We start from the raw sequence: 24,382 nt of genomic DNA on the forward strand, positions 1-24,382 counted from the left end.
TCCCCCAGGGCTCCGCAGCTGGGCAGGGATTTGTACACCAGGGGCTCTGTGGGAATCCTCTGCATCTTGGTGGGGGTTTGTGCGATCTCTGTGATAAACCTCCACGTCTCCCTTCTCCCGGCTCATCCCTCACAAACTGGCCACGCCTGGGTCTCCGGCTCCAGATGTCCCCAGCTGTGTGCAGGTGGCCGAGGGCTAGCTGAGTGGCAGCTTCTCCACCTCCCACCTCCCCTGCTCCTGCAGCCCTGAGTCGGCGCTGGGGGGTGTTGCACCTCGAACTGGGGATGGAGGCTGGTGCAGACCTGGTCAGCCATCACAGGGGAGGGAGGGGGGCAGAAGGCAGAACCCCACTAAAAAGGAAGAGGCCAGACTGCAGCTCCTCATTGCCAGTGTTACCGCAGCTCTGAGGCCTTACAAGCCCCCGCTCGGCCCCACATCATAAACCGGCTGGTTCTAGTTATTAGTTTCCTTAGGACTGTCCTAATCTTCACCCCGGTTCTGATGTGGGCATGGGGGCGGAGGGAGGAGCAATAATAACACAGCAAACCAACAACCCACCGAAGAACCATTATGGCGGGACAGGACTTCCATCACCCACAGACGGTGAATTGCGTTAGATTGGCCGCAGGAAGAGCCCCCGTGCGCCCACTGCTGCTGTGTGAGCCGGCGGGGTCTGGAGAGAGGCGGGGTGCAGGGCTGAGCTGAGCCTGCACTGCGGTCAGCGCTGAGGCCCCTGGGCTTGCTGGGGCTGGTTCGGTCCATGCCCGAGTCCCAGTTCTGACAGCCAGGAAGCACGAGCTGAAATGTTTGGCGGGGAAGAGAGGCACTACCCCGGCTGGACATCCAGAACCCTCTGGAACAGACACCTTAAATGTTCACGAGTGGGCAGGTCACTCTGCTTATCCCTGTGCAGCTGGCTGAGCTAAAGACGGGCCCTCTCTGCGCAGAGAAGGCGCCAGAGCCCTTCTCTCAGGCACCTCTGCCTAGCGCTCTGAGCATCCATAGGCACTTACCAGTGATACGCTGCGCCCCACTGAGCACTGTCCGTCACTCCAGACGCCCTTCTTTTTATAATTAAAGCTGAATTAGTGAGGTTTAACCAAACACGGAAACCCCACCATAAAGGCCCAAATTAACTACAAGTTGGGCAGTTTTTGCTGTCAGATCATATCCACGGAGAGAGCCTGATGACGCCCATTTGCATGGCTCTCTCTGTCACTTGGAAGGCCTCCTGCTCTGGTAGCAGTGGAGGAGCAGCTGGGTGTTCATGGTTTCTGTATTTGAAGGCCGGCTTAGTCCGGCTGGGAGGTTACTCCGGCTGGTGTGTGTGTGTGTGTTTAAAATTCACAGAGTTTAGAATGTTCCTTGGAAGGTCTCCATGGCCGGGTGCCTCTTCTCTGGCAGGGCAGCTGCTCTGCTCCTCTGAGTCATCCCAGCAGCGAGTGGGCGGCTCCCTGCGGGTCGGCCAGAGGTGCTCCGAGTGTCCGTTTCCCAGGCGGCTGCGGGCCTCCCAGAGACATGCAATGTGTGGCAACCTATCACGGGCCTCGTAGTGCGGCCAGACAAGTCGCGCCCGGTTTGTTTCTCCCGTAGCATGACACGAGGTTGGATCCCTCCTTTTTATTGCAAAGTGTATCCCAATAGCATCCAAATCTTCCCTCCCCCACTGGGCGGGGTCCACTCTAAGCTTTCTGGGGGATTACATTGAGGCTGATGAGGATGAGGATGATGATGATGATGATGGCAGCTGCTCTGTGCGCAGCACTTTAAGTGCTGGATCTGATTGAACCTTTACAACCACACATCTCCATATCATGGATGGGGAAACCGAGGCCCAGAGAAGTTACGTGGCTCACTCGGATCTGTGAATGTAAAAGCAGCAGATTCACAGTGGGAGTTTGGCGTTTCGGACCCTCAGATACCAACTCTTGGAAGCGCAATGGAAAGTCAGACAGAACCAGTGGTCAGGTTTCTCTGCCCTCTGCAGATTGTGTTCGGGTATGTCACTCCTAACGGGGGGGGGGCTCTGTGTAGACCTCACACTTACAGATAAAGGGGATTACAGTTCGGCCGGAGCAGTGCCTTGTCCAAATCACCTGCTGATTACAGGTGGGAGGCGAGCTGGGGTCACCCTCCCTTACCAGTTTTGGGGGCCTGGCCTCACTTTTCACACCACAGGTAACACACTGGGGTAAAGTCAGTTCCCTGAGTCCTGCTGGACCCCCTGTGCGCCCAGGCCGTGGCTGGCACATCTGGATGGGAATGGAATCAGTGATCCAGAAGTTTGGCCACGACTGGGGAACGCTCAGGTGGTGAGACGTAGCTAAGAGCTTTGGAGGTCCATCCTGACCGCCTACTTCTGACTTCACCCTCTCTCCCCTTCTACGTGTGGATGTCTCCTGTCAGGGGGCACACTCTCCACTGAAATGGGTGCTTCCCCCTCCATTTCCCTCCAAATTAATAAACAATCTGATTTTTCTTCCCACATTTTTCAGGCCTCCCACATGATTGTGTCCTATGATGAGCATGATGTCAAGAACACATTCAAATTTGGGGTCATTTATCAAAAAGCCAAGCAGGTAAGCACCACGAATCCATACTGGTCACTATATCCTGTGGGTTCTCACTGGGGACTCTTTATTTCTTCCCCCAAGTACCTGTATCATGTTCTTAAATATTGTGAATACAACGATTTTAAGTATGAGTTAGACTGGAGGTGGCCGAATTGCCACGGTAGGCTACTCCTCACACAGAGGCCCGCAAAGCCTTTAAGTGGCAATGCAGTTTTCCATGCAGCAAATTCTAAATCTTCCCGGCTGCCTTAGCTTATCTGTTGGTCACAAGAAAAATCAGACTGGGCAGAGGGAATGGATTAGCCCAAGCGGCTCCCTTTGCCCACCGTCCTCCCAGCTGGGAATAGCTTTCTCTCCCCAGACTTCAGTAGTGCGGGAGCCAATTGTGGGCATTTGTTCCCAAATTTGTGTTCAGCGACGTCCTGTTTGTAGCTGGAATCCAGCTATGGTGGAAGCGTTTGCACCACGGTAATTGGCAGACACCAGGGCTTCTGTTCCCCAGTTTGGAGAACTGGTTGTTAAAAAATTTACCTGTACACCCACTGCTCCCCCTCCGCTGTCTCTTTTAGCTTTGTAGTTAGTTACCGGTAGTGTTTCTCAAAATGTGTTCCATGAGACAGTCTGGTGAAGTACTCTGTCAACAAATGACATGGAGTGGGGTTTGGTTGTATAGAAACATTTTAAAGGCTCTCAGAACCCCCATTTTAAGAACTCCTTATAACTTTGCCGAATCTTTATTAACATCTTGAGAAGTAGCCTGCTGAACAGGATAATGATTCCTCACCTCTGTTTTATGAAAGAAGGTTCCACACTCATTTTATCTTTGTATCATCCGAGATCCTAGCATGGGACTTTGTGTAATTACACTCATAATGTTTTGTTATGTGAATTAATGAACGAATAAAAGCTTTTGGCCCTGCTTATGGTAGCTCAACAGTACCTTTCACTATTATCCGTGGAGTTGTTTTTTTTCCATGTGTGGCTGGCTACATAATAGCTGACTTCCTTGTCTGAAGATATTAGACCACAAGAGACATGTGTTCGCTTAAAAACACTCTAATTAAGTGAAGAGTTTAGGAGCTGCAAAACCAACACAGATAAATCATGTAGTTGAAGGGAGATTATTCAGGTAGCTGCTCTGATTGTTTTCACATATTGCATTTTTATTTTGTACAGCTCTGGCTCATGTAACCCACCTAATTAAAGCTCTTAGCTTGTGAAATTTACCAAAGCAGATCTCATAAAGTGATTACAATCCAATGTTCCAGCAAAGTTATAATTGCTGAACATTAACCATCCACCTCCGAGCAGGAGTCTGTCTGTTGTTTATGTACCTGATGCTGTGGAGGCAAGGTGGGGGCGCGCAGGGAGATGTCTTTTTTTTTTTTTTTAAACTTGGCAGATTGTTGTTCTGCAAACCTACAGCCTGGGGACATTTAATGTGAACATTTGTTGCATGAAAGCCCTGTGCTGGTCTTAGGGTATAAACAAATATCTAACTCTTCTGTTTGTCAGGCACTGTGCTAAGCATTGTGGGGGATACAAGTGATGAGTAAGACCCCCTCCCTGAGTGCATGGTCAAGCTCAAGGCCAGTACAAAATAAAGATAATGCTAATGCCAGGCTGGGTGTCAATCTGGAGAGAGCTCTAGCTGGATGGTTTTCCCAGAAGGAGATGCTGTTGCCTGGAGCTAGTTGTTCTCCCACACTCGGCCTCATAACCTGGGGCCAATGGGATGCTGGGCCTTAGTTGGGATGCCTTCCTGGCATGCTGTGAACGTTTCCTGTGCAGGGCTAGATGGTAAATATTTTAGACTTCCTGGGCTATGCTGTCTCTGTTGTAGCCACTCAGCCCTGCCTCTGTAGTGCAAAGGCAGCCAAAGGCAATATGTAAATGAGTTGGCCTGATTGTGTTCCAATAAAATTTTATTTATAAAAACAGGCAGCAGGCCAGACTTGGCCCACAGGGCATAGTTTGCAGGCCTCTGCTAGAGAGCGGTGTGTCCCAAACTTCAGACATTCACCAACCATACTCAGTATCGTCTGTTCCACTGTATGGCACTGTTACAGTTTTTATCACACCTCTACTATCAATTGCTTAATATTTTCTTTAAAAGTTTTTTCAACTGAAATGCATTTATTATTATTATTTAATATGTTTTTATTGGTTTCAGAGAGGAAGGGAGAGGGAGAGAGAGATAGAAACATCGATGATGAGAGCGAATCGTTGATTGACTGCCTCCTGTATGCCCCCTAATGGGGATTGAACCCACAATTCCGGTATATGCCCTGCCCAGGGATCGAACTGTGACCTCCTGGTTCATAGGTTGACGCTCTACCACTGAGCCATGCCGGCCCGGCTGAAATGCATTTATTTTTAAAGGAAATTTTTATATTGATACTCTAATTGGAACATCAGTATAGTTTTACATGAAATGAAGGTGGTTCTAAACAGAAATACTGTAAAAATTAAAAGTTACTGAAATCTAACTAGATTCTGTTACCTGTTGAAGGCTTGGAACCTGGGGCTGGCTCTTTTTTGTTTAATGCACGCGCTAAGCAGGTGTTAAAGAACACCTGTTGGAGGCTTTCTCCTTCAGGCGGTTGTGCAGCCTGGAGTGTCTGCGTCATCTGAGGCTGCTCATGGCCGTCTGTGGATGCTTGCGGAGCCCTAGCTGTTGGCAGATCCTGCCACTGTGGGAGAGCCTGTGGATTGGTGGGCCACTCAGTGTTTTAAGCTGTCACAATTGTAGAGCCTACTACTGTTTTTAGCTTTGCCTTCTATTTAAAAACTTTATTAAACTTCTGATTTTTAGATATTTGTAGATTTACATGTAGTTGTAAGAAATTATATAGAGAGATCTGTGTACCCTTTACCCAGTTTCCCCCAGCGGTAATCCTATATAATAAAGAGCTAATATGCTAATTAGACCAAGGACTGAATGACTTTCCTGAATGACCTTATGGAACGACCTTCCGGAACAACCTTCCAGAACGACCAGTGGGTGGGGGGTGGGGCTGCGAGGCAACAGGGGCTGCAAGGGCCAAGGCAGCCGGGGCTGCAAGGGCCTACTCTTGCATGATTTTTGTGCATTGGGCCTCTAGTGTCTTATAAAACTAACTAGAGGCCCAGTGCACGAAATTTGTGCACAGGGGGGGGGGGTGCTGTGTGTGTGTGTCCTTCAGCCCAGCCTGCACCCTCTCCAATCTGGGACATCCCTCTCACAATCCAGGACTGCTGGCTCCCAACCGTTCGCCTGCCTGCCTGCCAGATTGCCCCTAACCACTTCTGCCTGCCAGCCTGATCACCCCCTAACCACTCCCCTGCTAGCCTGATTGATGCCTAACTGCTCCCCTGCCGTGCTGATTGCCCCTAACTGCCCTCCCCTGCTGGCCCAGTTACCCCTAACTTCCCTCCCCTGCAGGCCTGGTTCCCCCAAACTGCCCTCCCCTGCAGGCCTGGTCCCCCTCAACTGCCCTCCCCTGCAGGCCTGGTTGCCCCCAACTGCCCTTCCCTGAAACCCTGGTCCCACCCAATTGCCCTCCCCTGCAGGCCTGGGTGCCCCCCAACTGTCCTCCCCTGCAGGCCTGGTTACCCCTAATTGCACTCCCCTGTAGGTCTGATCTCCCCCAACTGCTCTCCCTTGCAGGCCTGGTCCCTCCCAACTGCCCTCCCCTGCTGGCCATCTTGTGGTGGCCATCTTGTGTCCACATGGGGGCAGCCATCTTGTGTGTTGGAGTGATGGTCAATTTGCATATTACTTCTTTATTATATAGGATAGAGGCCTGGTGCACAGATTCGCGCGCTGGTGACGTCCCTTGGCCTGGCCTGTGGGGATCGGGCCGAAACTGGCTCTCGGACATCCCCCGAAGGGTCCTGGATTGCGAGAGGGTGCAGACCAGGCTGAGGGACCCCACCGGCACACCGGGCCTCTAGTATGCATATAAGATCTTTGGTTAATCTCTTCCTACCCTTCCCCTTCCCCCTTTCCCTCTGAGATTCATCAGTCTGTTCCATATTTCCATGCCTGTGGTTTCCGCTCCTATATTGAGCGTCTGCTCCCTGGTGGTCAGTGCGGGTCATAGCTACCAGCCAGCCGGTCGCTTAGGCTTTTTTATACAATATCACAGCCATGCAATCATAGGTCTTATTCTATTCTGACTTCCCCAATTTTATAAGTACTCATCTGGGGTGTGTGTGTGTGTGTGTGTGTGTGTGTGTGTGTGTGTGTTTCATCTATATAATTTTATCACATGTTTAGGTTATACAGTCAAGATACAGAATTCCATTGCCCTCTTTGCTTTTAGCACATCTTGTGTTTTCTTTTTGTAACCACGCTCCCTTCCCCCTCCAGTCCCTAACTCTTGGCAACTACTAATCTGTTCTCCTATTTCTAAAACTTTGTCATTTCAAAAATGTTTTCTGATTGCATCGTACAGTATATAAAGTTTTGGGATTGGCTCTTTTCCACTTGGTGAAGTTCATCCAAGTGTTGCAGCATGTCAAGAATTTATTCTTTTTTATGGCTGACTAGTATTCCATGGTGTGGGTATACCACAGTCTGTTTAACCATTCACCCAGTGACCAAAAGCTGGGTTGTTTCCAGGTTTTGGCTATTCTGAATAAAGATGCTCTGAACATTTGCAGACAGGTTTGTATGAGCGTAAGTTTTTACTTTTGTGGGATAAATGTCCGGGGTACAATTGCTGGGTCATATGGTACCTATATGCTTAGTTCTGTAAGAAACTGCCAAACTATTTTTGAGAGCGGTTGCTCCATTTTGCATTCCTACCAGCAATGTTTGATTGGTCTGTGATTTCCACATCCTTGGCAGCATTGGGTGTTGTTAGTATTTTTTTATTTTGGCTGTTCTGATAGATGTGCAGTGATACCTCATTATATTTATATCTTATTATTATTATTTTAATTTGCATTAAAATAATGCAAATTATCTCTAATGGCTGATAATGTTGAACATTTTTTCACGTGCTTATTTGCCATCTGTATATCCTCTTGGGTGAAATGATTGTCCTGTCTTTTGACTATTTTATTTTTTAAAATTTTTATTAGCATAGTAATAGAAATGTCAAAAGGAAAGTTAATCACAGTAGATCGTTATCCTTAAAATAAAAAGCAGAAGCAAGAAGAGGATGCTATTTACAGCCACAATCTTCTGTATCTCTGAACAGTACAGAAAGATTCCAAGAGAAAGATTAAGATGGCTGACTGTTGATTATATTCTAATTGGGTTATTTTTTACTGTTGAGTTAAAATTAAAAAAAAAAAATTAAACCTTTATTGAAGTATAACACAGATACCATATAGTTCACAGTGGTATGTGGATTATCTACACTAATAAAAGAGTAACATGCAAATTGACTGTACCTTCACGATGCCCACCAGCCAATCAGGAGTGGGTATGCAAATTAACCCAACAAAGATGGCAGGTTAATTTGCATATGCTGGCGCTGAGCGGCCGGGGGTGGAGCAGGATGCTTGTGGCATTGCCATGGCAACAACGCAGGCGTTCGGCACCACCCTTGGCCACTCCGGGCCTCTTGGCAGTGTGGGAAGGCAGAAAGGCGGCTCTGGGCCAGAGCAAAAAGGCGACTCCAGCCGGAGCGAAGGTGGTGCCGGCAGCCAGGGGAAGGAAGGCCCATTCTTGCACGAATCTTCATGCATTGGGCCTCTAGTATCTAAATAAAGTGTACAGTTCAGTTGAATATTCACAGAATTATGCAACTATCACCACTATCTAACTCCAGAACTTTTCCATCAACCCCAAAGAAAGTCTACATTCATTAGCAGTCACTCTCCATCACCACTCTCTCTACCTCCTGTTAACCACAAACCGACTTTCTGTCTCTATGGGTTTCCTGGTCTGGACATCTATATATATAAAAGCCTAAGCGAGTGTTACGACTGGTCGGCCGAATGACCGATTGACCGATGGCTATGACATGCACTGACCACCAGGGGACAGATGCTCAATGCAGGAGCTGCCCCCTGGTGGTCAGTGCGCTCCCACAGCCAACCTCCCTCGGTCCCTTCCCTAGCTGACTGGCTCTGATCGGCCTCGATTGCCCGCCAGGCCGAGGGATCCCACCTGTGCATGAATTCGTGCACCAGGCCTCTAGTTTCATATAAATGGAATCATAACACGTGGCCTTTTGTGTCTGCGTCTGTCACTTAGCATAATGTTTTCAAGATTCATCCATGTGCTAGCATGAATCAGCACTTTACGCCTTTTTGTGGCTGAAGGATATTCCATTGTATGGACATACCACATGTTTATTCATTTGTCAGCCGGTGGACATTTCAGTTGTTTCCATTTTGGGGCTCCTATGAAGCATGCTGCTATTAACATTCCAGTGCAAGTTTTTGTATGGACTTACGTTTTTATGTCTCTTGGATGTAACTCTTAGGAGTGGAATTGTGGGTCTTAATGGTAACTCTTTGTTCAGACTTTGGAGGAACTGCCAGACTTTCCAAAGTGAGAGCTCCATTTATATTCCCCCCAGCGGCGTATGCGGATTCTGATCCTTCTACACCCTCACCAACACTTTCCTTTCCTTTTGGTTCTAGCCATCAGTGCGTGTAAAGTGGTATCTCCTTGTGGTTTTGATTACTATTGAGTTTTAAGAGTTCTTTATATATTCTAGGTTGGCGTCCTTGGTCAGAAGTCCAGCTATCAGTTTTTCACTTACGGATTGGTTCTTGGCACCATGTCTAAGAGCTCTTTGCTTCAGCTTTGTTTTTTGGTGTATGGGAGGATGCTCAATTAACTGAGCCACACCAGCCAGGGCTTTTTAGCTTTGCTTTTTGTACTGACCAGCAGCTTGTGTTTGAAGAGAAAGTCCTCCTTAACCAGCCCCCCAAATCCAGGTCTGTGAGTGAGCCCCCGTCCTTCCTCCAGGCTAGGACAGAGCCACTGGATGGCGCTTGTGGTGGGGGACGGGGAGAAAGAGAGAAAGGGACCAGTAACTGGACAACCACGTTCCTTCCTTTGGCACCAAGGAGGCTGTTTCTAACCCCTGCCCCCGGCCTGTTTGTCTTCCAGACCCTGGAGGAGGAGCTGTTTGGGAACAACGAGGAGAGCCCAGCTTTCAGGGAGTTCTTGGACCTGCTGGGGGACACGATCACCCTGCAGGACTTCAAAGGGTAGGTGTTAGCCATGTGATGGCTGCAGCCGCACGGATGAGGACTTGGAGGAAGGGCAAGGGGCGACAGCTGAGTTTCAGGGAGGGCATGTGAGAGTTAAAAACATACACAAGAGCCCAGCCGGCGAGGCTCAGTGGTTGAGCATCGACCTGTGAACCAGGAGGTCATGGTTCAATTCCTAGCAGGGCACATGCCCGGGTTGTGGGCTCGATCCCCAGTGGGAGCCGTGCAGGAGGCAGCCGATCAATGATTCTTTCTCATCATTGATGTTTCTATCTCTCCCTCTCTCTTCCTCTCTGAAATCAATAAAAATATATTAACCTCCTCCCCCCCCCCCCCCACACACACACAGGAAACACGGGGTTGTTTTTCAGCAAACCATCAGCACTCCTTTCTAAGGGAACAGAAGCCCAGGGGCTAATCAAGGATGGCAGGTTATCTGAAAGGCGTTGACATCCGGCCTAGGATGCATGATGAAACTGCTCCACCTCAGATGCGCCTTCCTAATTACATTTGGCTCAGACTGAGAGCTTAATGAATCCACCTTCCCTATCACTCACCTGCCAGCATTCAGGGAAGAGAGCTGTTTGGGGGAAATGATCCATTTTAGATAATACACAGAAAGAATGGATAACTAAGAATTGGTAGAAAGAAATACAGTAGCCCACACTCCTAGCCCCCTCCCCCTGGCAGGAATCTATGCAACCGTCTGTGGTTCTCCAAGTGGACAGAAAGAATATGGGAGCTCTTGCTTGGAAAACTCTGGCCTTTGGTTTTCCTTGGCAAAGGCCACCTTTGGGCGGGACCTTCAGACCTGGCCGGACTGTGCTGTGTGTCATGGCCGGCACGTGGCAGCCCTCCGAATCCCCCACTCCAGCAGCCACGTTAGTAGGATCTCCCAACGTGTGTGATAACCCCCAGGCCTGTCAGGTACTAGGTGTTCTGTGACCCCTTTCTTCCTCTGCTTCCTTCTCTCCTCTTCCTTCTCTTCTCTTTCTTCCCTCCTCTTCCTTCACCTCCCCCCCCCCCCTTTCTCCATCCTCCTTTCCTTCAAGGTCACCACTGTCCGGAGTCAGTCTCACATGGGTTACAGTTCCGCCTCCATTACTTGGTAGCTGTATGACTTTGGACACGTGACGTAACCTCTGCAAGCCTCAGTTTCCTCACCTGTAAAAGGGAAATAAAGACAGTGCTGACCCCACAGGTTGCTGGGGGTTAAGGTAGATAATCCCGTGAAGCACATAAGCTGGTGCTGAGCACAGAGGACCCACCGGTGGTCATTGTCACTGTGGCTCTACCACCTCCATTGACCCTGAGGTGCCATCTTTGTAAGGTGCATCCAGAGTTCACAGATCGTAAAATGCGAAAGGATGTGTCTTAGAATAGATGCAATAAAGTCTATTAAAACCAGGAAGGACCCCAGAGGTCATGTCGTCCTATCCCTTTATTTTTAAAATTTACTTATTTATGTGTTTATTTTTGTTAATCTTCACCCGAGGATAGTTTTTCCACTGACTTTTAGAGAGGGTGGAAGGGGAGGGAGACACACACACACACACACACACACACACACACACATACACACACACAGAGAGAGAAAGAGAGAGAGAGAGAGATATATGAGAGAGACACATCGATTGGTTGCCTCCCACACGTGCCCCAATGGGGTTGGGGATCAAACCAGCAACCCAGGTACATGTCCTTGACCGGGAAATGAACCCGAGGCCCTCCGGTGCACAGGCCAATGCTCTAACCACCAAGCCATGCCGGCCAAGGCCTACCCCTTCATTTTATGGAGAAAGGAAACGGGCCCAGAGAGATGGGGTGAGATGCCAAGGCCCTGTGCTGACTTAGGGGCAGAAGCAGGTCTAGAACCTGGAGTGCCTGACCCCGGCCCAGCGTGCTTTCTGCCATGCCGGCTGAGCACATTTCCTGGATGGTATTGCAGAGCCTGGGGGGACTGATGTGCAGGGTCTATTTGATTTCATCTTCTTAAAGGAACCTGTATCTTCCTCTTCATGCTGAAGAGTGTGATCCACGGCTAGCAGCCCGTTTCCATAAAGGAAGAGGGGGCAGCTGCCAGAAGCCACCCAGTTCCTTAGCTCCTTTCCTGCCTGTGGGGAGAGAGCAGGAGAGGGGGCCTCCCTGGGTACCTCCAGGCTGGGTGCTGCCGTGTGGGGTCCGGTCCCCACATGGGACGCTGGCTGGGCAGAAGTCAGGCACCTGTCACCTCTTCAGGCTGCCTCTGGAGGCTCCTCTGGGGCTCACCACCACCCAGCAGGATGGCCGGTTTCCTGGGCTTTGGGCCGAGGACTTGGACGTGGCCTTGCAGAGAGCGTAGGCTGGTGCCCCGCCTTAGGGGCTACTGGCACCCAGGAGAGCACTTGTCTGGGATTTGTGTGTGGACGACCTCCCTTCCCACATGACTTACGCTATGCAGGGGACGCAGCCAAAGCTTGGAATTTGTCTTTGTCTTTTCAGTGTGGGTTTATGGGCGAACGCCAGGGCTCGTCTGCTCGGAAGGGCAGATCTGCCTGCTCGCCCCGCATCGCAGTCTCTCAGCCAACTCTCCACGCCCCTCATCCCTTCACCTGCCCCATGTGTTTAGGGAAAGCTGCGCCGAGTTGCCCACTAACCCCCGCTCTCTCTCCCCGTGGCACTTGCCCCGATTTTGTGCTGACAGTTTCCGAGGAGGCCTGGACGTGACCCACGGACAGACGGGGGTGGAGTCGGTGTACACGATATTTCGGGACAGGGAGATCATGTTTCACGTCTCCACAAAGCTGCCCTTTACCGAGGGAGACGCCCAGCAGGTAACCTGGGTCGGGAGGGATCCGGGAGCCTGGGGCGTGCGAGGTGAGAGTCTTCTTCTGGTCCCATCTACCTGAGGGACTGCACCGCCCCCCCCCTTTTCATAATCAGGAGGCCAGTCTGTTCAGCGGTGCTCTGCCCCTCACAGCCTGTTCTGTCGCATTATCTCACCAACGCCGACGTGCGACAGGACAGCAGGGCTGTGGTTATCCCGCTCTGACCAGGGAGGCACTGCAGCTCGGCGTGGTCCAAAGACTGTGTCCCAGTTGCTGGGGGCAGAGCTGGGAGCAGAGCCCAGGGGCCCTGGTCACGTGGGGGGTGGTGAAGAGTCGTGACGGGGTCTGCAGATGGCAGCTTGACGCCAGCTCTGCACTTCGGGGTATGTGATTCTCGTGGGCAAGCGGTTGATCTCGTGGCCTCATGGTTCACATCTGTAAAATGGGGATAGCGCCATGTATGTCCGAGCGTTGTTGTGGGGATCCACATGGTTCTGAATGTAGGACTCAGAATGATGCCTGGCGTGTGGCAGCCTTCCTCCCGAACAGCTGTTCGCTACCCAGCCCCCTTGTGCCCCGCTTCCTGCCCCAGTGACTTAAAGCTGGTTAGTGCACGAGACACCTCCCACCCAGCTTTTCTAGTCTCACAGCCTCCTCCCTCAGCACACCTGCCTAAGTTGTTAGGTAGAGGAAGTTGGAATTCAGCCCCTCCCTCAACCAGAGAACCTGGGGGAGACCTCGCTCCCAGGGTTTTCCTGCTCGCCCTCCCCGTTGCGGCTCTGACGGCTGTGTGTCCCCTGGGCGGGCCTGGCTTTTTCCCTGTTGAGCCCCGAAACCAGCAGCTGATCGCTGGCTGCTGCACCATTTCCCCGTCCCGCTCTTTGCCTTTCCAGTCTCTAGGAGAATAAGCAAGGAAGGCAGGCCTTTCGCCAGACGCCGACCCATCCATCTCTGAGCAGGGGACGGGGCGGGAGCACAGATGCAATACTGTAAACGGTGCTCGGCTTCTATGGAAAAAAAAAAAAAAAAAGGAAATTGGCAAACGGGACTGTGATTTGGCTCTAAAAGAACGACTGAATGTTCCAGAAACAAATGGGACAGGATTCCTTTGTATCCAAAGCAGGTTTTCGCTCTGTGTTTCACCTCGGTCTCTGTCCCCTCACGGCCCCTCCCGCCACCCAGCCTGTGGCTGAGGGCCCTTCTCCGCCCGCTTTCAGCCTCACCTGTGTTAAGTGGGAAGTTGGTCGAGACTGGCTGTTGGCAGGGACTGAATAAACACCACGTTTCTCTTCCCAAGAAACGAGATGGTGTGTGGAGAATAAGTGAGAGAATGTGTGTAGAAGTGCCCCGCACTGGGCTCAGTATATAAAACAGTTGCTCAGTAAACATGAAACTCAAAGTGACGCATAGGGCCTGCATGCAGTAGGTGCTTAAAAAAGGAACAAATGCACAGGCAAGCACCTCGCCAGCACTTGGTGCACTGGAGGGCCTTGTCATTGGAAATCATGCGTGTGGATAGCCCAGCCTGGCTCCTGACGCCCAGCAGGTGCGTGGTGATTGAGGTCACCTGTGAAAGCACCTGGCACAGTTTGCGGTACTGAGTCAGGGTTGGATTTCTCTCCCCCATGACCTCCACTAAGCCATGTTGCCCCTGTTTCTCTAAGCATGGTTCTGCTCCCCTCTGGTGTAGAATGATCTGCCGCCTCATCCCTGCTCACCCACATTCCCATCAGTTGTCCCCCCACTACCTCCTCTTCCAGGAAGCCTTCTCAGATTACCCTCAGGGCTCTGACTTTGCCCTCCTCCCTGCCCCCTGCCCCCTGCCCCCCACAGCGGCAGGCATTTGTGTGCAGGAGCTGACTTACCGCTCGCGGGCTGGTGGCCTTGTTCCTGTTTTCAAGTAGCTTCACCTGTGTTTGTGTTTCTCCTGGCTCAGTTGCAGGCTCTCCCAGGGCAAAACCTGAGCCTCAACTTTTAACTCTTCTCCCCGAGTCCCGAGTGTGAGCTCTGCACACCCTAGAGTTCAGCGAGATGCCTGCTGGTCTCTACCTAACAACTTGGACAACTTCCCCACTTTTCCCTTTTTGATGGGCTTCCAAAGATGAAATGAAAAGCTCCCCGGAGAGCTAGGTCTCCGGGTTCCAGGGCTTATGTATAAAGATAGCAGAACGAGGCATTTCCTGTATAGATCTCTTCTGCTTTCAGGATGTTCCCAACTGGCTTGTAACAATGGGACGCTTTTTGTTTAGCTCCAGAGAAAGAGACACATTGGGAATGACATTGTGGCCATCATCTTCCAAGAAGAAAACACACCGTTCGTCCCAGATATGATTGCCTCCAACTTTCTACACGCCTACATCGTGGTGCAGGCCGAGGGCCCGGGCACGGACACCCCGGCCTACAAGGTGAGGAGGACGTCTCCTGGGAGGGCGCGGTGGCCGGGGCACCTGGGCCTCACTGACGGATTCAGTGATACCAGGAAATAGCAGTCCCCGGTGGGTCCTCGAGCTGGTCTCCAAGATGTCACTCCTGGCTGTGGTGTGACTGGTTTCCCGCGGCTCTCAGGTTTCTGAGATTTGGGGGCTAGACGCTGAGTGGAGGGCACCCACCCTCTGAGGTCATCTCATCCATCCGGTTCTCTCCAGGCTCAACCCCATCTCACCTAAGGGTCGAGAAGCCCGGATGCTCCTATTTGGAATCTGGTCACGCCATTGGCAGAGCCAGAGGGGAGGAGGAAAACAGAGGGAGGACTGTCGGGATGGGGAAAGGAAGAGGGTGGCAACAAAGAAAAGAAAGAAAAGAGGTGTTCGTGGTGAGAAGGGTGGGGCGCAGGGGCCTGGGAGACCTGGCCCCCGGGGGGCCCCTCTGGTTTAGCTGTTCTGGAATAAATGCTCGATCTTAATTTGAAGACTGCCAGGGGATGGATAATGAGTACGTGGGTCTCAGCCCCCTGACCAATAAGCAATCTTCCAGACGAGCTCAAAATCCTCCTGGATGCCGGTGAGCCCACCGCCTCAGCAGCCCTCACACGGCCCTCTGGTGGCTGAATCACTAACTGTCCCCTCCGCTTCTCCGCCAGAAATAATCCCAGCCCCTTGGGCATCAGTTTCTCCGAGTCACAGTGTTGGGGGGCATGAGACCCCAGGGAGACAGACTGAAGCAGGGTTTCTAAGTGGATGTTATATAGCCTTTGGACGCCCTGCAGATCCGTGCAGAACGTTGAGTGTATGGGCTTCTTTGCGTGTTCTCTGCCTTTCCTAGGGAGAGAGGCCACACGCAGCTCAGGTTCTCAGAGGACCGCCCGCTCCCCACAATGTAGGAGCCGCTGTTGTAGGGAGAGGGAGGGGCTGATGGGACACTCGGAGGCCCGGAAACGTTTCCTGTGTCATAACTTGGGCCAGAGCTGGTTCTGGGGGTTTACGAAGCCCTAGCGCCTCGTGGCCGTCTGCATGAAGTACCCATTTTGCTGGAAGTTTTGGGGAAAAGAAAATGATGTTATATACTTGCTATTATCAGCACAAAGCCAGATGGAGTAAGTGCAGAATTCACATCAACTTTAAATCCAAGTATGAGGCTTCAAAAAGAAACCCCCAAACCAACCAACCAACCAATACACAGCCAAACAAGCCCCACCCCGCTCTCCTGTGGAGGAGAGCCGATCTCTTCCGTGCCCACGTCCATGTTCGTGGCCTCCTGCCACTGAGCGGCTTTAGCCGAAAAGTGAGAGCAGCCGTGGTTTGGGCATTTCCCCGAAGGCGCACTGGCTTTGACCGAAATGGGCGCCTAGCTGCTGGATTTGTTGGTGGTGGAAGCAGACTTGATTCACTCAGTGCCTACTGTGTGCCAGGCGTGGGCACATGCAAGTGACGTTCAGAACCAGCCTTCAGGGAAGAGAGAGAAGAGCTACTGCTTGGGATCCCCAAACAAAGGTGTGTGGTGGGCAAGAGGCGGGGCGGGGGCGGGGTGGAGTGGGGACGCGGCTCCCAGACCCAGCCATGCAGTTCAATGCATACTCGCGGTTCGTCTGCTGGGCCTCTGCTGGCCGAATGGGCCCTCTGGTGGACACAGAATTTTTAAAATTTCTGATAGGATGTGGAGCTCCGCTAACTGGCTTCTCCACTTTCCCAAGAGCTTAGCAGCGTGGGACAATACAGAGAAAAATCACAGGCCCCCAAATCGGCACCCCACCTCCAGCTTTGATGCTAGAAGTCTTTACCCAGTCTTCCCCGCCACAGTCGGCGGTCCAGGTAGAAGCGCTTTCCTGAGAGCGGTGGCGAGAAGCCGGGAAGCAGGGCACACAGGAAGAGCCGGGCTGGCCCGGGATGTGGGGCCCTGTGCTCCCCCTGTCAGGAGAGCGCGGAGGTTGGAGGGCACGATCTGTGAATGGGGCCAGGGAGGCAGGGGGCAGGGAGGGAGACCAGCCTTCCAAGGTGCTCCCCAAACCTCCGTGAACCCCCGGTGATGAGCAGACTGAGGAGGAGCTGGTCAGGTCCCTTAGGCGGTCCAGGGTGGAACGAGACCTTAGCTGACGCTTGCAGGCTTAGGGGCGATGGAAAAGCAGGGTGAGTGAGGTTTCCCTGGGGCTCAGCAGCGCCTGGGGGAGCCCCCACGGGGGAGGACAAACAAGAGGAAAGGAGGGGAGGGTGGGGTGGGAACGTGCAGGGAAGGGCTGAGGCCTAGAGTCTCGGAGCCTGGGGTTCTGGTCCTCTGCCTGTGACCTTGGCCAGTCCCCGCTCCCTCTGGGCCTCTGATTCTGTCTGTGTGAGATGAGGAGGTTGGGCTAGACAACCTCAGCGTTCCTTCCAGCCCTGATGTGGTCGGAAGGGGAAGCGGGGAAGTTGAGAAACAGGTGTGTGTGTGAGATGGATGAGGAGTGGTCTGGGGGAACTCTGCAGCACCTCAGGTGCCCTTTACTAGGTGCATTTCGTAGGGAAACGGTGGAGGCGCCATGTCCAGGTCGGCCTGTGGTCGTCGACACTGAGCCGTCGGAGCAGGCGCGAACTTGGCTCCCAAACCCGGGTGCGCGTGAAATGTCACATGGGGTTGTTCTTCAGACACAAATTTGGACCCCATCCTGCCAGGTTGGAAGGGAATCCCAGCCGAGCCATCATCAGGACTCCCTCCCTCCTCTTCCCGCCTGAGCCACCCTGTGCCAGGCCCCCGAAGGCCTGCACAGGCCTCAGGAGTCTTACGTGACGCCGATCCTTGGAGAGGGGTCTGGGTGTGCCCCCTTCCCCTCCCTGCCGTCCATCCCTCCAGCGACCTGGGGGTTCTCTGAGGTTTCCGGCCCCACGTGGGCGCGAGCCTGCGAGGTTCCCACCTCCTGGCGCATCCTCGTTCCTCACAGGCCCCTGGCCTCCGTCCGCTTTCCAGCCTCAAAGAGTCTCTTCCCCTGAGTAACCGGCCGCCTCTGAGCCCTGCTGGGCCCCTGCTGGGCGGCCTGCACGGAACTGAGAAAACAGGAAGGTGGGGCTTCTGCTTTCAGCCCAGCAACCCAACCGTCCCCAAGAGGCGGGAACAACAAAGGCCCGCGCTCTGCTGGAAAGGGGTCAGGAGAGGGAGCACCGTGGGGATGGAGAGGAATGGCCGCACGGGAAGGGTCCTGTCCCCTCCTTTCTGACGCGGCTGCTGCGGTGGACTTGTCTCTCTGCACACTTGGTGGATTTCAGAACACCCGTGAAGCCATTTGCCCAGTCAGCACAGCTCACGCTGCTGCACGCCTGAGAGGGGGTGTCCAGGTGGGAAGAGGAAGGGCTAGGCCTGGCCTCCGGCCTTGCCCCAGCCGGCAGCCTGTCAGGAGCCTTCCCACCACCCCCTCCCCAGGTTCTGGCTCTGTGGGTGGCATTCTTGACTTGTGCCATGGCGCCTGGTGGGTGGTGGTGGGGAACTGTGTTTGGCAGCTGGAACCAGCCAGAAGTCACGTCAGCAGCCCTTACCCCGGTTCCTCACTGTGGTCGCTGCCATGTGGGCCCTGCAGACAGCTTTGAACTTGATACTGACCAGCCCTCCCCACTCCCTTCCCCTGCAGACCCTGGCCGGGCCTTTCCTTGGCCGGGCTCTGAGCTGCCTGCTCACCCTGTCTGGCCGACTCTCAGCATCTGCCCTACTTCACCGGCCAGCAGCTGGCGGTGGGCCAGGGCCGCGCTCACGTCAGAGCCGCCCGCCTGGGGAGGGGAGAGGGCAGATCTCCAGAGAGGCCTGCAGCCTCGTGGGCCGAGAACGGGTGAAACCAGGGCACCTCCGTGCAGAGGGGAGATGGAGGTGTGGGGCCTGTGCCAGGCCTGGGGGACCCCACACCGAACATCTTGGGGCTCTCACTCCATTAACGCATGCCTCGCCAGGCTGGCCAGAGGTACACACGCACCCAGAGCCTGGTACCCCCTCTGCAGCACGCAGCACACCTTGATGTCCTCCACCCCCACTTCCCAGCCCGGGCCCCGCGCTGTTGGTTCAGGCCTCACCCTGACTGCCTGACCCTGTGCGGGGCTCAAGGCTTCCAGACGCTCACCCGCCCACCGCACAGGGGCTCTCAGGAGCTCACAGCTGCAGATCCCTGGCTCGCCTCGGTGCTGCTGCTGCAGGCGTGGGGTGGAGCCCGTGCAATTGGTATTTCTTGCTTAAGCACTTGAAGTGTGGGCAGGCTGGGAGCCAGTGTTGTGGGAAGAACCCCAGAGCAGGGTCTGGATTCTCTGTTCCCCTCGGTGGCGAATCACCTGTGGGCCTTTGGGGGAGGGTCTCTCGTGTCTCCGGGCATCTGTTTCCTCATCAGTGAAAGGGCTAAGAATTCTCCCCGTGCCTCTCCCGTGGGCTGAACATCCCAGTCAGTGCGGTCAGGAGGCGAGGCGTCCTGAGCGCTTGCACTGCGTTAGAGTTCGGGTCCCAGGCTCTGTCCACTCATCTTGCCAGGCTCACGTCTGGCCTCCAGTGGTGCAGAGGAGCATGTAGATAGTTCCATGCCATCCAGCCCTCTCCTAGGAACTCTGCCACGCTGGCCATGGCTCCCAGGGCAAGGGGAGGAGGGGCGAGATCTGCCGTGGGAAGGGCTGCCCCGGGGCCCGGGCACGGCACGTGGATCTCTTCCCGCCTGGCCCACACCGAGGCTCTGTTGCAGGTCTCAGTCACCGCGCGGGAAGACGTGCCTGCCTTTGGCCCACCTCTGCCCAGCCCCCCTGTTTTCCAGAAGGTAGGACACTCTCCTCCTGCCCCTCTCATATCCAAGCTCCAGGTTCCCATGCCTGAACGGCAGGGGTGGCAGTGGGGCGGGACCTGGGCGGGGACATTAGCCGGGCCTTTATTCGGCATGGTTGGGTGCCTTTACTTGGGGTCTCCCCCATCTCTGCTCCTGCTGCCAGCCTGGCCTAGCACAGGGTCTCGTTCAGGGTGTTTGAATTTCGGCTGAAAGAAGCGTTTTTTTGTGTTTTTTTTTTACCAGGAGCAGGGGGCAGAAGTCGCCTCCAGGCACGGGAATGCCACTGTGGTGTGGAGGGTTGGTTTCCCAGGACCCGGGGAGCTGGTTCCCATGTTGGCATCGTAGCAGCTGGGCTTGGCCTGGGCTAGATGCGATCCAGTGTCTGAAGGGACTTTTTCAGGGGTGCCCCTAGACCCCCCGTTCTGCCTGCCCGTGGCGAGGCTGGGAGAGTCCCAGAGCGTCTTGTCTTCCAGGGCCCCGAGTTCAGGGAGTTTCTACTCACCAAGCTCACCAACGCAGAGAACGCCTGCTGCAAGTCGGACAAGTTCGCGAAGCTGGAGGTGAGAACGAGGTTTCTGAGGTCTTCCTTCTGCCCTCCTGTTAGTGAGCCAGACTCTGCCGGGGTCTGTTCCTGGGGGCTGTTCAAGGGGGGAGAGCGTCGTCTTTGCCCCTCGAAGTCGTCAGTCCTGTGTTGATATGGTAACTCTTCTTGTGGAAACTAAGTCCAAATTTCAGGTCTAGTCAGCCATTTACCAATTGTTTCTTGAGCACCTACTGTGTGCCAGGATCCGTTCTGTTTCCTGGGACATGGGCCTAAATGCGACTCAGTTTCTGCCCATTTAGAGTTCACAGGCTGGTGGGAGGGGCCATTACTAGAGGTATGATACAGTTTGCCAGCCCTGAGCCCTGATGGAGGCCAGCATGGGGGCTGTGACTTAGGATAGTGACTGCCTCTGCCTATGGGGGTCTAGGGAGTATTCAGGGAAGGCTTCCTGGAGGAGGTGGCCCTTCAGCTGCTGAATCTGGGTATCTGATGAGCCGTTTGCCAGGAGGAAAGAGTGGGGAGGGCTATTCCAGGCATGGGAACAGCATGAGCAAAGGAGAATCAGGGCAGAATCAGAGCATGACTTGGTGAGGGGGTTCCTGAGGGTTTGATGTGGCCTGAGGGAAGGACTCATGTGGGGCATGGGATGGTGGGGACTCAGCTGGAGATGTAGGTTGGGTCATATCAAGAAGGGATTTGAGCTAGAGGGGATGGGCCCTATTAAAGGACTTAGGCGGGAGAGTGGTGTTTGCTTTGCATATTAGATGATCATTCTGACAGTGGTGGGGAGGGTAGATTGAAAGGGAGGAGGGCGGGAAGGGTGGCCAGTTAGAAGCTATGAGAGGAGTTCAAGAGAGACGATGGCAACTTGCTTACCCCAGGCACAGGAGGGAAGGATTTGGGGAAGACGCGATGGACTTCTGTATTCAGGGTGGGGGGAAGTGGATTGGTGGGGTGGCTCTTAGGCCTTCAGCTGGACTCGTTGCTGACAGGGGACCACTGGGAGGTAGCTGGGCCAGGGATTGCAGATCTGGAGGTGCCTGCGCAGGCTGGGTTACTGAAAGGGCCAGCCCCGGTCTGGGTGCATGGCGCCCCCTGGAGGTTGTATGGATGGCTCTGGAGGAACATCTGGATGGAGAGGAGCAGTGGGCAGTGGTATATGGATGTGGGGCTTGGGGTAGAGATCTGGGCCGGGCCAGGAGTCAGGTAGAGCTGGGAGGGTGGGGCGGGGTGGGGCGGCCCAGCGAGAAGGGGCAGAGGGAAGAGAGCAGAGGGCTGGGCATGGAGCTGTAGTGTCAGTTGCGACATTTGTGAGCGTGGAGCCCAGCCTGGCTTGAGGTCCACACCGTCACCAAGATGCACTTGGCCTGAAGAGCAGCCCTCAGCCAGGCATCTGGAGCCCCCTCTGCTCTCAGTGCCCGCTCCACAATCTCCACCCTCCTCCCTCCCAGGACCGGACGCGGGCCGCCCTCTTGGACAACCTTCACGATGAGCTCCATGCCCACACACAGGCCATGCTGGGACTCGGCCCGGAAGAGGACAAGTTTGAGAACGGGGGCCACGGGGGGTTCCTGGAGTCCTTCAAGGTACGGGCACAAGGGCGGCTGCCGGTTGCTGTGGCCGGGAGGGTCGGGACAAACGAGGGAAGAGGTCCAAGATCCACGTGATCCTGACCCCAGAGCCCAGGGCCAGCCAGACGTGGCAGGACCAGCAGGGGCACTGCAGGGGTTGGCAGAGGACAGGGGCATCAGGAAGTGTGAGTGGTTGGAGCAGCCAACAGTCTTGACCTGGGTCCTCTCCTCCTGGCCTGGAGTCTGACAAGTGGGGCCGGGGGAAGAGTTAGCAGGAGAGGAGCCAGTGCAAACCAAGGACACTCCTGCTCCCACCTGCCTCCTTCTGTGGTCAGGGCGCCCGGGGCAGAATGGCGGGAGCAGGGACACAGGTCTTCGCTGTCTTCAGCAGCTGGTGTGGGGTTCCGCAAGGATTTCTCCAGCTGCCAGGGAACCCGAGGACCTGGCCAGGGCCAGTGTGATGGCGTTAGAGGCAAGTCCCTGTGGACTTTGCAAAGGGAAGAACTTTCTAACCAGAATGAGCTGCTAAAATAAGTAGTGAGCTCCCTGTCCATGGGAGTATTCAAGTGGAGTTGGGACAGCCGCTTTGCTGGCCGGGCATAAAGAAGACTCATTGTCATGTGCTTGCCAAGTGCGTGCTGGTCCGCACAGCACTTACATCCGGCATCTGATCTGAGCCTGGCTGTACCCTTTCCGCTTAGCACGGGCCTTGTTACTTCCACTCCCACACAAGGGGACAGGATGGGAGGCCACAGGGCTGCTCGGAACCTTACACCCACTGCCCGGCCGGCGTGGCTCAGTGGTTGAGTGTTGACCCACGAACCAGGAGGTCAAGGTTCGATTCCTGGTCAGGAGGGCACATGCCCAGTTTGCGGGCTCGATCCCCAGTAGGGGGCGTGCAGGAGGCAGCCTATCGATGATCCTCTCTTACCATGGATGTTTCTATCTCTCTCTCCCTCTCTCTTCCTCTCTGAAATCAATAAAAACATATTAAAAAAACCCCCCACAAAAAAACCTTACACCCGCTCAGAGGTAAAGCCTTGTTTCAAACCGGGTTTTCTGGTTCTTAATCAATGTTCTGCTGATTGCCCGCGGCAGGATGATTTATAAAGCTACCGTTTTGGGGACCGTGCGTGGGGTTGGGGTTGGGCCTGCCTGTGTTAGAATCCCAGCCGTGTGATCCTGGGCACAGTCTTTCAAGTCTCTGAGCTACATTAACAGCACAGGGATGATCGACGGGACCTGCGTCTTGGCGTTGTTGGGAGAATTCATGGAAATAGTCCGAAGAGGTCGCATGGCCCGGAATACAGTCAATGCCCGGTGAACGTGTGCCCTGTACAGTGAAAGCTTAACACCCGCCATCCCTCTAAGCTCTCACGCTGCTCCCTGTGCCCTGTGCAGGGCTGGGGTTAGGGGTAGAATCACTGATACCCAGTTTCAATAATTAGGAGTGTCATTTTGCACGTGAGGAAACGGAGACCCGAAGAAACAGAATCATTTGTCCCAAGTCACCACCCAACAGGTTCGGGAGTCGAAGCTGTGTCTGGCAGATTCTGAAGCGTGTGTTCCCAAGTGCCACATGACACCGCCGCTGGGTCCCAACTCAATTAAGATTCCACCCACTAGCCCGGCCCGGGCAAGCCTGGGGTCTGCCCCCCTGCCAGGCAGCGGCACAGAGCGCAGGGCAGGGCCTGCTGGCCCCAAGGGCCAGCTGCCGAGATTCCTCACGCGGGCGCGGGCAGGAGCCGACTGCGTGTCCGGGCTGGTGGGAGATTCCTGGGACATCTGTCTCAGCCCTGATGGACAGTGGCGGCCAGGGTGAAACAGGAGGAATTGAGACCCAGAGGAAAGGGGGGTGGGGGAGGAGAGGAGCGGGGGAGGAGAGGGAGCCGGGGCAGCTAGCCGGGCAGAGGGAGGGGTGAATGGGAGACCAGGTAACTAGGAACACCTCTGCGGGCCCCGCCCACATCCTGGCAAGCTTGTCAGATGCTCCCGGCTCCATAGCCGATGTAATTTGTACATGACTCGAGCTGTCGCTGACTGCAGACACCTAGTGATTTGTTGCTTTCCGTTTTGCAGGTTTCTCTCTGCCTTTTGGAGTTAACTATAGTTTTTTTTCAGTTTTCAAATATTTCTATAACCTGGGAACTCCTGCAGGCCGTGGGCACCGTGCCCACCGTGCCCAGCGGACTAAACGGCCCGGCAGCGACCTCAGGTTGCGGATCTAAAGGACAGTGACCCGAGGCCATTTCCCAGTCCCCTGCCTCTGGGCCGACTCCAGCGGCTTGCCTACGGGGTTTCCCAGAGAGGGAGATCTTCAGGCCTTGCCCATTCCTTGTCTCTGATCCAGTAATCCAGGGAAGCTTTCTCTTCAACCCTCACTCCTTCCACCTGTGGGCTGCGGACAGTCCCTGCTACCTTCGGCTTCCATGCCCGTGTCCGAGGGGCACTGTGAGGTGAGGGAGGGGCCGTCACGGCAGTCGCGCAGAGCACACCTTCCGGGCTCTGCGGGATGTGAGTAGCTGTTTCCTCCTCAT

At 54.2% G+C, this 24,382-nt stretch overlaps 1 protein-coding gene across 4 annotated transcripts in view; it reads left to right on the top strand.

Moving 5' to 3' along the window:
• The window catches only part of RAP1GAP2 (RAP1 GTPase activating protein 2), a 149,668-nt gene that overhangs the window by 103,484 nt on the left and 21,802 nt on the right, over window positions 1–24,382 (top strand). For all 4 annotated transcript variants that reach the window (XR_013815056.1, XR_013815057.1, XM_079797866.1 and 1 more), the window contains 7 exons: window positions 2,496–2,579; window positions 9,634–9,734; window positions 12,418–12,547; window positions 14,791–14,946; window positions 19,653–19,724; window positions 20,204–20,290; window positions 21,726–21,860. Coding sequence is in view for 2 of the 4 variants with exons in the window: in XM_079797866.1 (XP_079653992.1) it covers window positions 2,496–2,579; window positions 9,634–9,734; window positions 12,418–12,547; window positions 14,791–14,946; window positions 19,653–19,724; window positions 20,204–20,290; window positions 21,726–21,860 (765 nt within the window). In the remaining 2 variants the exon portion in view is untranslated. The remainder of the gene's footprint in view (window positions 1–2,495; window positions 2,580–9,633; window positions 9,735–12,417; window positions 12,548–14,790; window positions 14,947–19,652; window positions 19,725–20,203; window positions 20,291–21,725; window positions 21,861–24,382) is intronic.

The sequence above is a fragment of the Cnephaeus nilssonii genome, assembly GCF_951640355.1.
Source record: "Cnephaeus nilssonii genome assembly, chromosome: 19".
In the NCBI taxonomy this organism is placed as follows: Eukaryota; Metazoa; Chordata; class Mammalia; order Chiroptera; family Vespertilionidae; genus Cnephaeus; species Cnephaeus nilssonii.